Consider the following 13218-nt stretch of genomic DNA (forward strand, 5'->3'; position numbering starts at 1 on the left):
CATCATAACGTGGTCTAAGAGTGAAGGGGTTAAACAGAATTATGTGTAAATACATAACAAAATACATTAATAATAATAATAATAATGATAATAATAATAATAATAATAATAATAATAATAATAATAATAATAATAATAATAATAATAATAATAATAATAATAATAAAACAACCCCATCCTTCACCCCAAAAATCCAGGATAAAGTCGCACAAAGGCTTAAGTCCAGTATTTTCCATCGCTGATCGGCGGAGAAAGTAGGTGAGTCTTGATTGTCCATTCATTTTGCCCAAAATCAAAGCCTCCCTAAACTTTGCCTAGAGATCGATAACCATCTGGTCTGCAGGTACTCTCAGCTGGAATGTTTACCTGTTAAGTTCATTGTATTATTTGTTATTTGCTTGGCCCCACTGTGCCTTTGTGCCATATACACTGAGCTGCGCATGACTTCGGAGACAAACAAATTTGGACAAAGTAGCGAGTTGCAAATGTTGGTTTAGTTTATTTACAAACTGATAAAACTGACTAATTGTTTGCAGGAGAAATGAAGCCCCTGTGCCCGTGGATAGTCCGCGTGTTCGAGGGTTTGAGCAGGTTTTTTAAGCCCGAAAGCAAACATTGTGAACGCAAATAAAGGTTCCCCTATTTGATCAGCAATGTTGAGAGGCAAATGCTGTTCGGTCAACAAATTTTCTAATGATGGTCTTGTTGTTAGATGACCTTATGCGGCACTTTTGTTTTAGTGGTCCTGTGTTAACCGGTTAATTCGACTTGACTTGGTAAAAACAAAGGGAACAAGGGCACAAAATTTTGTTCACTTCATAGTTTGCGAGCGAACAAGAAAAACATTTTGGGTAAATATCTTCGTTCTTTAAGCCAAGTACGTGGAACTATTTACACCTCGAATAAATAAATTTTTATCGAAATGACCTGCATGGAAACAACTTAGTATCGAAACAACCGGTAACCGAACAAGTCTCTTCGAACGACAGGAATTTTCGTTTTTCAAAGAATAATATTATTGGTATTTTCTGCATAGCTCTGATCATCCAAATCCTGTCCAAAGGTCTAATCCTATTCTGAATTCGATTCCGAATCTTCATTGTCACCATCATCAGAATCTTCATAAAAATCCGCGTTATTCATTTCGAGTTCATGATCAGTTATGTTCGTGAGCTTTTTATCTTTGCTTTTCGTTTGTTGCTCCTCTCTGTTCCAATCTTTCATCTTCGCACCCATCATAAAGTCGTCTCGTAAAATATTCCAAGTAGATGACAAGTCAGGTTTTTCTTTTTCAGCACTCTCATTTGCCTGAAATAAGAAAACGAAACGACAGTAAAAACGCTATTCAGCCCGGGATCAGGAAGATATTTCATTTCGATATTTAAGACGTATCTTATGGCTGTGGAAATGTCAGGAAGATTTCCGGTGTTGTAACGATCTATTCATCCTAAAAGACGGGCCAGTTACAGCAGGTAAAGGGGATACAGTGTTCTTGTGTAGGTATGTGAAAGGGGTACTGTTTGTCAGTGGAAGGCATACAAAAGTGTTGAATAAGAGTGTAACGGGTTGCAGTTGTGGATCCAGTGTAGGGGCCTGGGGATGGGGGTTCCCCACTTATTTTTAGACCAAGCTGAGGCCCGAAGGGCCAAAAAAAATCTTTTTTGAGACTGCCCCTTCCCCTTATTTTCGTTGTCTGGATGACCCCCCCCCCCCAACCCCCTTATCTAAAGGTCGGGATACGCCACTGGGTTGGACCCCAGAGCGGAGCCTACCCCCTACATATATGTAAGACTTTGTTAAGGGCTATATGGCGACAATTTAACGAACTGTCAGGAGCGTAGCGTCCATACGCCCGTGCGTACAGCTGAAAGCTGGAAAAGATACTTCTTTCATTTTCTTGCAAACATTTGTTATCATCAAATCAAGATAGCTGAAGATTTTTTCGCATTATATCAGAGTCTTTGTTTTGGTATTTCCTTTATCCTTTTAGTATTCCGTAACGCTAGAGATGGTTAAAATAAACAACTAACTGCTGCATTTTCCTTCGTATTCATTTACTGAAAACGCTCTGCGGAAACCGAGAAAAGGGCATTTCCGAAACCCTAAATTTAAAAATTTTCCTGGGAAGCATGCCCCCCAACCCCCCTATAGTTTGTATCACCTTTTGCACTGTAACTTTTCTTTCCGTGCGTACGCCTTAAAACTCTCACGCTACGCCCTTGACTGTGATAATTGCAACAAGAAGGCCCTAAATCGATTTCTTTTGGAATAAGTTTCCTTGCTAATAAGGTCTATCTTTCCGTTTTCTATAACAGAGTCTCCCTTTCACTACATTACTGTATACCAGAAAGTAGACTCTGCAAGCAGGGAGGCAAAAAAGTGACGGGAGGCGAATAAGCGAGTCTACCATCAAAGCCAATAAAAATCGAGCGTAAGCACTCTGATTAATTTAGCAATTTTTATTGCATCTTAGTGTAAGAGCACTTGCTGCGGATGTTTGTTTGTTTTTAACAAGTATTTATTGGCGAAAACCCAGAGTTTCTCTATTCGCTTCCACAAGCAGATAGACGGTGAGATTGTCCATTCCTTAATCACCGTATTTGCTCGAATAATAGCCAGGGGCGATTATTTCTTTTTTCGCACAAAAAGGGGGCGATTATTCGAGGGAAGGCCGCGATTATTTCAACTACTGCTCACAGGAAGTAAGTCGTGACCTAAATATTTTGTTTTCAGTTTCCCATTACGTAAAAAAAAAAATCACGTCAAATAAACTCAACATGGGCTTTTTTTAAAAGTGTTCCAAATTTAGTTCCTTTATTAATTTTCAGAGCTTGAATCGTCACTGATCAGTTTTGCTGGATCACATTGCACTTCAACTTGACAGGGAGGGGATAAAATGAAGAGGAGATGGCGAGACGGGCGCAGGGGGGTGGGGGAGACGATTATTCGAGGGAGGCGATTATTTTATATATTTCCTTCAAAGGGGGGCGATTATCCGGGGGAGGCGATTAATCGAGGGACGGCTATTATTTGAAGAAATACGGTAAACACGTCTACGATTAGCCTTAAAAACTGGAATGCTATTTAAACTAAGTAAACAAATTCGTAAAATCTTGTGCGAATTGTATGTTTTTTTCTGAACGTGTACGTTCGGGGGTGAAGAGAAAAAACGAGCTGCTCACAACTCCACACATTCCCGCTCGAAAATTTTCATTAGTCCATTTTTCCAGTCAAAAAAAATCATTATTCTGTTCGAAAAAATCTACATTGTACTTATTGCGGACAAAGGAAATCGTTAATCCATTACTCCCCAAAAGAGGGTATTATTCCATTATTCCAAAACAAAAATTCAGTTATTCTCATTCCAATATCCCTGTTCAAAGCCCTAGCATGTATTATTGGCAATAGAGTACAAAATGTAGTGCATTTTGTCTTCAGAACGAGAAAAACGTCATTTAGCCCAACTAGGTTCTTCGGAATTAAAAGAAAACAACAGCAACAATAACAACAATAGAGCTTTAAAATAATTATATATAATATTATATTTGTTGCCGATGAACATTTGTCTACAAGATTCTGCACAATTTCCTGTAACCTTTATATCATTAATATACACAGAAGATTATATTAAAAAGGAAGTTTAAGAAAGTTTTGGGAGACTTAAAGGGGAGGTATCCACTCGTGTATCATAACACTAATTACCTTAACTTGTTCCTTGTTAATTTCCTGAGTCCTTGCTTTGTCTGAGCTACTTTTTAGCATGTCAAGAAAAGCTGATTTGGACATCGATTCTACAACTTTGAGAAAGGAAAATAAAAACATTATATTATCAATGAGATTTAAAAAAGATTAATTAAGACCACTAAAACCCAGGAAGGAATTTGTAGGACCAAGGTCTATGATTTGGGAAGGAAGTCCATAAGCTTATGTCTAAGTTAATTAAGTTGTGGTTCAATTTTCCTTTGTTTTGGGTATGGTAATGTATAATAATAAGTTTGAAAAAAAGAAAGATAAAATTTAAACCATGGATAAAACTGAACTGCAACATATATATAATGTAAAATGAATAAACATCCCAAACATTTGCATTTCATTTCATTTCATTCTGTAGTTCTGCACATTCTCATGTGTGTCCACAGGTAACCCAAGCTATGTGATAGTACCACAGTACGGTTCCAGCAAAATTACAGTGTTTGTATGGAGTAAAAATACATTGTATGATCCTAAAATTTGTAGGAAACACTAAATGAAGGTGTGTCTAAACCCTGGCCAAGGAAAAAGAAAAAACAAAAATTCAAATTTTGTTTTGAAAAAATCCTAAGAGGATTACAATATTATTTTATAGTACTGTGCAAAAGTTATTCCAAAGAGGTTTAAAAGAATGGTAAAAAAAGAATTTCATCCACAGAATAAAAAGTTAGTGCAACAAAAAACCTCCTGATAATGTGCTCTGGGCCTGGCTGTTTGAAAGGTACAGACTGTAAATATCACTATCCAGTGGATAAATCACTAATAACCCGATAATGCAGTTGATTTCCCTACTACAGCGATTTATCCCGCGATCTATCCAATGTTTGAACAACCGGGGCCTGGAGTCAAAAGGCTATCTATACATTCTACATCAAAGCCTAGACAGGGGTGTGACTACTTTGTCCATTGAATGTGAACTTGTCAAAAGATATGCAAGGTGACAAAATGAACTTCCTGCACAAAGATTCTCGAAGGATCTCATCCTAATTCTTTTATGAGATAAAACTAATCTAAATACATTGATTTCCTGAGAAAATATGATTGAAGTCCTGGGGGGCATAAAGACAGTACTCACTGGTATGTTGAATTATTAGTTAATCTTTCCTCTGTTTTAAATCTGCCGAGATGTTTGCATGACACTCTAAGTTCACACCGAAAAAATAAATAACAGAGCTTTAGACAATGCAGTTTTGAGAGAAATGAGGATCACATGCATACCATTTCATATGCCAAATGAAAGAGAAAAATGGCTTCTATTTAAAAGCAGGCCTCTATGTCCCCTGGCCACTCATTATTCAGGACCCTTACCTTTGGATTTTTTAGCCTCTGTAGGAGCTGAACTCAATTTACTTTCCACTTCCTTCTGATGTTTACTGACAGCATTAAAAAGCTTTACAACTGAAATAAGATTTACAAAAATAAAAATAAAAAAGTAAATTAATCTTTAATCCCAATAACCATAACTATAACAAAATTCTCTAATCTGATTGGCTCTCAGCAACCTGATTTCAGCATTAACAGGACAGTGTAATTGGACAGTATGTGGCATCAGCATTCACTTGAATAGTCTGCTTTTTTGTTTTACTTCTGGCAAAAAATGATCAGATGATCTTGTTCTTTAATTATCGCAAATTTATTCAAAGTAATGATTCATTGGTAAAAAGAATTTGTTTAATCATGAGTATGATTACACACCAAATTGGGCAACATGAATTATTCATGTTGCCCAATTTGGTGTGTAATCATACTCATGATTAAACAAATTGGACTCCCACTACATTGTTGTCTAATAGCCTACGTTCTATATACTAAAATTCTAACCTGTATCTGAGGCTTTCAGGTCATATTTCTAAATTTCGTTTGATTTTCTTTGTGCTTGCGTCTCTTCTGGGAATCGCGAGACAATGGAGTCATAAAAAAATTTGCAATTTTGACCCTTAAGTCTTGCAGTCATGTTAGAATTTTAATATATCGAACAGGGGCTATTTTGTTAATCACTCATATGATTACAGACCAGATTGGACTGATCCACTCAGATTGTTAATATCAAATCACAAGCATTGCAGGTTTTACATTAATATTTTTTAAAATCTAGAATGGATTTTTTTAATCTGAAAAATGCAAACACTAAGCAGGTTCATTTACAACAAACATCTATTATCCAGGATTTAACCCTTTCACTGCCAAATGTGGTCAAAGGCAAATTTCGACCAAATTTCCACATTTCATTTTCTAAAATTTTGACAAACAAATGGCATCATGTGAAAGTACAGGCAGAGAGCTTTCATTTGAATGGTCACATCATACGATTTCGTCTGCAGACTCAAGCGTTAGAGTCGCCTTACAAAACTCCATCAAGTACTCTGGCAGTAAAGGGGTTAAAGAATGCATCTAGCAAGCAGTTACCTTGTATAGCAATCATTAATACAAACACCAAGGGGACAAACTGAAAAGTCTACTTTACAGAGGTGGTGACAGGATGAGAGAATGATAGAGGTAGAGAAAGTACACTATGTTTGGTATTTTTGAGACCATGTTAGGGTATAATCATAGCCTTGAAACAGCAGAAATGGCGAGAAACAACACAAAGATGGGCTGCAACTGCAACAGCGACAGAGAAATTGCAAATACAATGGTAAAATACTGACAGCAACATGGCATCCTCCTCAATATGCGAAACGACAAGTTTTGTAATTCAGACCAGGGAGATATGTAACCCCCCTAAGAGGGCCTCAAGGAGGATGGAGAGGGATGCGCTGGAAAATAATTATTTTCTTGGTGCCACAGCCCTGCAGGCCTCAGTTTTGGTGTAATGGAAGGGATAAGAAGGGCAGGCCCCTCCCCTGGGAAATAAACTATGTTACTGAGAACTGACAATGATGATCCATATCAATGAGGCCCTCTAAGACAGGGTACGTGTGTTTCAAGTCTGAATTTTAAATACAGTTGTTTTGCATTTTCAAGAGTAAGCCATGTCCCTGTTGGTATCTTACCTATCTTTATGTCGTTTATCGCCACTTCATCTATGTCACTGTTTCTAGGCCATGTCGCTTGTTGGAATTTTACCCTAACTGGGCCTTATTTATGGTATTGACATCCCCGGGGGGGGGAGGGGTACTCCAAATTTTTAATTTCAGGAATTTTTTGGGCAGGAAAATTTTGACAAGTATTTAATAGGGTATTCAAAACAATCTGAAGATTCGTGAAAGTTCCCTTATATCCTGGCCATGTAGTTCCGGAAATAAAGTAAAACCAAACTTGTTTTGCGACTGTTTTATGGCCACCAGATGCGAAAAAGGTTCTTACTCCAGATGGTGTCATGAATAAACAAACACAAACACTCCATTGCTAATGTTTCTATTTTCCGTGTTATATTATTTAATGCTTTCTGGAAATTTTTATGGCTCAGAAATTCAGCATGGGATTTTTTGGGGGTTAAATTTTGGTCCAGGGATTTTTTTTGGTTTTGATTTTTGCCTCCATTTGATCATCCCTGTCACTTGAAATCCGGAGTACCCCCCTAGGATGGAAGTTTGACAGCATACGGCTGTACTCTAAGAAGGCATTCATTTTTCAGTTCAACAGGAAATAAACTATATGAATGATAATCTGTATAATTATATAAGTGATAAAGGCATATTCATAGTGAGAAGTTTGACTGTACTGAAGGAAAGGTTTCAGCTTAAAACTGACCCCAAACAAGTTTAAACTCAAAACCAAGAGCACAATAAATTCCCTAAAACTGGCTCAGGGGGATAAGATAGTGGAATTTTACTAGAGGACTTTACTTTGATACTCATCATTACCTCCTCGAGTTGCTATTTTCACCAAATTTTTTTCATAATCCAACGTTGAACCATCTGGTTTGACATGATCTTTTTCACGCATGGCATGACGTTCTTGGCTTTTCAACTGAAAGAAAAAGTTATTTTCGACTATGAAAAAACAGAAACACCAAGACATTCTTTTAGTGATAAATTTTCATTTTGAAATCAATCATAGAAAATTTAGATATCTTCATTTTTCAATGACACTTGAACTACCTTCTTTGAAGCTCTTTCCTCCTTTATCTCTGCTCTGCGCTTTTCAACTTTTTTATACTTCAGTAATACAGGAGGCTAGAAAATATAGGATAAAAAAGTAACAATTATATATTATTCTTTGATTACTGTAAAATGTAAATTAAAAAAAAATTTCTAGTCAAATGATGAATTATGCCTGGCTTCAAGAAGTTACCTTTAAACACAATTATGACCAACTTGTTTAAATAAGTTGTATCCAAACATTTTGCTTAATTCAGACGGTGAGATTTGAAAATAGAGCAAATTGAGCAAAACATGACAATGACCACTTAAAACATTGAAGAAGGTTTTAGTAATACTGACAGCTTATTTATAAGAAACCACATAATGGTAGGGTGCACTGATATATGGATATGTTACAGGTCAAATTTGATTTCAGGTTAAATTTTTTTATTGAACCTAGGTTGATTCTCAATTTCTTTTGTCTCCTAGCCCTAATTATTCATGAATTAGGGCAAGGAAACAATCAAAATTAACCTGAAACCAAATTTGACCTGTAACGTACCGACATCTAAGTACACCCTAATATTCTTTATACACTGTATGTGATATTTTCTTAAAATTGAATATTGATATTTAAACAAGATATCCATATTGCAATATTACGATAGAGTAAAATACATGCCACATTGAAATATTATTATTGATTGAGGCTGAGTATAATGTGAAGAATTAAGCAGAACAAAGAGAATATTACATGTATCTACTAAGACTGAAGGCAAAGGTAGATAACATCCTCTGAGATCTGCATAGTACATGTAATTCTTCACATCATACGAAAGCCAAATTCAGTTGTTTTATTATTCATTCCAGTTGGGGTTTTTAATCCTTTTACATTCTTTTTGACTCATTTGTATCTAATATAATTATTACTTTGAGTGGGGTACCTTCAGACTGGCTTGAAAGCTAAGTACACTTTTACTTTATCAAAACAAACGTTTCATAACACAATGTTCATTGTACCTTATTCTCTGGAAGGTCCTTTTCAAGAATTCTTGCCATAACATCTGCCCAGCCTTGATTAGTGCTTTCATCCCCACCTATGGAGTAAATCATTTCCAATATTCAGTAGAGTCTCAGACTTGCCAACCCCCAAGAGGCAAAAGTCTTGACATTCTTAACCTAGAGCTGTGACAAGTAGAGAGAAATGGGAAAAAGTCATGAGAGATGGCTTGAATTTTCTAGTGGATGGACTTCCAGCAGTGATAATGGGTGGTTGACGTCACTTATCATTTTTTCAAAGCTAGAGTAGTAAACATCATGATCAGTCTCCTTCGTTGCTTCTGACATCCACACGTTTCACAGGAAAAAATAACGGATTCCCATTTTTGGATATTTTAGAGTATTTAAAGAATACCCATAAAAATCCCAAATTTGGCAAAGTGAGACAAGTCCCAATCAGGGAATTCCCAACCAAGTTCCCTAATTGGGACTTGTCTCACTCTTCCAAATTTGGGATTTTTGTGGGTATTCTTTAAATTCCCTAAAATATCCAAAAACGGGAATCGGTTATTTTTTCCTGTGTTTGTTGGGAAGCATCTTGAAATAGGAGATTTAGGCTCATCTTAAGGTAATTCCTTTGTTTTGCACTGCACATCACCTACTTCACATAACATTATGAATTCAAAGGTGGCAGTGATTTTCACTGGTCACCCAAAGAGGTAATTATGGCCCCTTTTGTAGTCCTATTTATAAAATAACTAAGATAGTACGCGCGCTCTGATTGGCCGAGAGGAGTGTTTGCATGAGAGTATGTAAACATGGTTGTGGCGTCAAGTTGTTTGGCTTTTTGCACGCTAATCACGCACCAAATTTGAAAAAGTTTTCGAGTTCAAAACTCGAAAAGTTTACTTTATTTACCCATTCCTTCGTCGGCTGAAACATGGAAAATCGTTACAAAGAAGGTGAGTCAATTTTTCTTCGCTTAAGCTGACATTTTTAGCGAGAAAACTCCGTATTTTGCAAAGCATCTTTTTGCAAAACAAGAACTCATTACGCGTTTAAGACTTCGTGGACAAGATTTTGCGACTGGTAAGAATTTCTCTTTTAATCAGTGCCATACAAAGAGTTTTGCGTTTTTTTCTAGGGAAAGTTATTTTATAAAAGCAATAGAAAACTTTTTTCCTGTGTTTGCATAGCCTGATATAAACACTCGAGGCGTTGGGAGAATTCTCGACGGTTATGCAAACCCTCGACTTCGTCTCGGGTTTGCATAACTGTCTCGAATTCTCCCAACCCCTCTCGTGTCTATATCAGGCTATGCAAACACAGAAAACGTTTTCTATTGCTTAAGTGTAGTACTTTTGATAGCGAGTTTGATAATTGTGCCTGGCTAAAAAGGTGTTTGTCTTGAAACTCGCCCCGCCCCCGCACGCAAAATGATTGAAGCCGAAATTGTCCCTTTGTTGTATTTTTGCAATGAAATGAGAACAGTGACCCCCCTTTTTATTAGTGTTTTTTACGTGTAATGGCTACACAAAAAATATATAATAAGGAAAAAATCTTGATACTAGAAGTTGTATTTTTTTAGATATAAATGACATGAAGTTCCACATTTAGAGGCACAGAGAAGGACGAGATAATGTTACAAAATTGGGTGATTCAATGTCACTTAACTGAAAAAATATAGCCCAGACAAACAAATGGGCTTAACGTTTTAGTAAGATTCATACTTTTTGCTATAAAATAAGAATTTTTGATAGTTGTTTAAGTTTTAAACGTTTCGTGCACAACAAGTAAAAAACACGGCCTGGTTACTTAGCCCCCTATTTTCGAGTCATTAAGCGCGCTTGACATGTAATATTCCTCGTTCTATAAGCCATAAAGCAAAACAAGCGCATTTCAAATGTAATACAGTGAAACCTCTATTAAGCAGACACCTTCGGGACCTTCCCAAGTGTCCGCTTAATAGAGGGTGTCTGCTTAATAGAGGTTTGTAAAAATTGCACAATGTTTATTAATGATTAACACTCAGTGGTTACTCTGCGCTGTGATTAAGTTCAATGTTGTTGAGGAAACTAAGGAAGCTAGAGAAGCTGTGCTGTACTTTTCGCAAGACTATAAGGTGAACTTTGATCGCGGATGACAATTGTACTGCCAGATATCGGTCTAATCTACAGTTTATTGAACGCTAAATGTATTTATTTATGTTTGTTAATTGACTACAGTACGTATTTCGAGGAAGTAATCCAACACTACTATTGTCAATTCAGTCCGGTGTCCGCTTAATAGAGGTTTTTAACAATAGAAATTAGCCAAATACGATTTATTTTAGTGTCCGCGTCCGCTTAATAGCGGTGTTCGCAGAATAGGGGCTCATTATAAAGAGAAATATAAGACGTTAATTTCGGAACCCGGCTTATTGTCCGCTTAATAGAGGGTGTCCGCTTAATTGGGGGTCCGCTTAATAGAGGTTTCACTGTATTCCTCGTTCTTTAAGTAAACCATGCACGTGTAGTAATTCTTCCTGTGACTCACTTGATGTAGTTTGAAAATACCTGTTATTTTGCATCGATTTTATCTGATCATTGAATAGTTTCGAGATTTATTGCTAGGTTTTCCTCACCATGGTTCTTTTTTAAATCAAACAAAATATCATTTGGTTTCCAAGGCTCACCTGTATTCTCCATTCCGTCGTCCAAATCTGAACGTGTCACATCCTTCGTTTCGCCTTCGACCGCCATCTTGTTTTATTAAGTATAACAGCTGTCCAAATATTGCGGGCTCGGTTGTTAGTTCAACCAGGCAGCCTCGAAAACGCGCGAGCGAGCGGCGAAGGCTTAATTTTTTCCCACCCCTCACATGCGTCTCCTTTCCGATCCGCCACTGTCTTGGACACTCTTTGTAAAATAGCATTCGTTGGACATTCGAAGAAGATAAAATTGGAGTTCAGAGTGTTGAAAAAATATAAACCTAGTGAAAAGGAAATGTATGTGCAAAGCGCTGATGTTGGTATTTTGACGTAATGCCTCCAACTTCGTTCCTAGGCAGGGCTTTTCCCTAACGGGGACACTTGTGGTTGGCTGGGGCCTCGTCCTCAGGGCTTTGCGCGGGTTCCCTTTGTTCATTTCCAGATTATTGACTTGAAATACTTCCGTTTAGCTACTTTAATGGCATTATTTGTTTCGTTTTGTGCGTCCTTATATCAGTTTATCAGTTGCCAATTCGTGACTTCCCCCGGGACGAGGCTTGTATGCCTCGTCCTAGGGGACACGTCTTCACTGTCAGTCTTGGTTTGGTGACGTTATATCGGCAACATAAATAGTAGTTTATTTTGCAACTACGTGCCCCTGCATGGCAGGGGCGGATCTAGGGGGAGGGTGCAGGGGGTGCGCCCCCCCCCCCCCCCCCTGAGATGACCTGCGGTTTTCTAATACAACTGGTATTCTGCAAAAAAAAAAACAACTATGTGGTTTATTGGTGTTGAAGTAGAGCAAGAGACGAGTGCACCCCCTCCTAAGAAAAATCCAGGATCCGCCCCTGCATGGCAGCAGACTATACATTCGAATTGAATCCCAATCTTTCATAATAAGAGTTGAGTAGTGAATTTCGAATTAAAACGCTGCCAAAGTTTCAGCTGCGCTTGCTGACACATTTAATCGATATTTAAGCAACGGGTAGTTCTCTAAGGGAGCGAAGTCTGACTAAGTTCCAGTGTCATGAGGAGTCCCACAGGGCTTATTTGTGGTAACTAACACTTTTAGTCTACAAGATATAATCAGATGGTAAAACAATTGGTGTTAATAAGACAAGATCGTGTGCTTGTAAATTAAAGTACTTGCTTCTTTACAATTGATTCTGTTTTTTTTTTTTTTTTTACTTTTCCAAAAAAATGGGTCGGTCGGGCGATGGGAAACGACGCATTAAATTGGGATGGCCTTAGCTTCACCAGTATGTGAAATCCACAGTCGGTCTCTTCGCAGACGACGCCGTGATTTATTTAGCCATCACGGATGATCAGTTGTATCCAGCTATAACAAGATCTTTTAAACCTAGAAAATGGGAATTGGGAATCAGGATTTTATAAGCCTCATTTCCAGACCCCTTGTCAATTTTGTATGAAATAGTTTCGCGAGGAGAAGCGCGGGGAGGGGATCCCCACTCGCGAGCCACTCGCAAAAGAAAAGGGACCGAGTGGAGTCTGGACCCAAGAAGAAACAGTATGGCGACCAAAGCAAGACCAAAGCTGCTTTGCGAAAACGAAAGGAACTTCTATTTGTGTGTAGGCGTCTCCAACGAACAGCAAAACACTACTTGAACCTAAAACGGTACTTTAACTTATTGTTGCAACGCTTGGTTCCCTAATGTTCACGAAAATAAGGGAAATTCTTTAGTACCAATTAGCTAAATATGTCGTTTGGTTGTAGGCGATGAATTGGATGGAATT

General features: G+C 37.6%; 1 protein-coding gene and 1 long non-coding RNA gene across 2 annotated transcripts in view; one reads left to right on the forward strand and one right to left on the reverse strand.

Annotated features, from left to right (window-relative positions):
* Positions 1 to 475: 475 nt before the first annotated feature.
* Positions 476 to 11498, reverse strand: LOC140941375 (RRP15-like protein). Its single transcript, XM_073390366.1, has 7 exons — positions 11449 to 11498; positions 8796 to 8872; positions 7794 to 7868; positions 7557 to 7662; positions 5059 to 5148; positions 3703 to 3797; positions 476 to 1308 (listed from the first exon to the last, which is right to left on the reverse strand). The coding sequence occupies exons 1-7, from the start codon at positions 11459 to 11461 to the stop codon at positions 1072 to 1074; spliced, it is 693 nt and encodes a 230-aa protein (XP_073246467.1). The 5' UTR covers positions 11462 to 11498; the 3' UTR covers positions 476 to 1071.
* A 1496-nt stretch (positions 11499 to 12994) lies between these two features.
* The window catches only part of LOC140941378 (uncharacterized), a 2544-nt gene continuing 2320 nt past the window's right edge, over positions 12995 to 13218 (forward strand). The window contains exons 1-2 of the long non-coding RNA XR_012166456.1: positions 12995 to 13099; positions 13199 to 13218. The exon at positions 13199 to 13218 is cut by the window's right edge and continues 55 nt beyond it. This is a non-coding gene — a long non-coding RNA (uncharacterized lncRNA). The remainder of the gene's footprint in view (positions 13100 to 13198) is intronic.

Source organism: Porites lutea, chromosome 6 (assembly GCF_958299795.1).
Source record: "Porites lutea chromosome 6, jaPorLute2.1, whole genome shotgun sequence".
NCBI lineage: Eukaryota > Metazoa > Cnidaria > Anthozoa > Scleractinia > Poritidae > Porites > Porites lutea.

What these genes read in the sequence shown, in the direction of transcription:
- LOC140941375 (XM_073390366.1), bottom strand. An exon ending in AGGACCTTCCAGAGAATAAG is followed by an intron (nt 7,869 to 8,795) that starts GTACAATGAACA and finishes TATATTTTCTAG; the next exon opens with CCTCCTGTATTACTGAAGTA. An exon ending in AGAGGCTAAAAAATCCAAAG is followed by an intron (nt 3,798 to 5,058) that starts GTAAGGGTCCTG and finishes CCTTTCTCAAAG; the next exon opens with TTGTAGAATCGATGTCCAAA.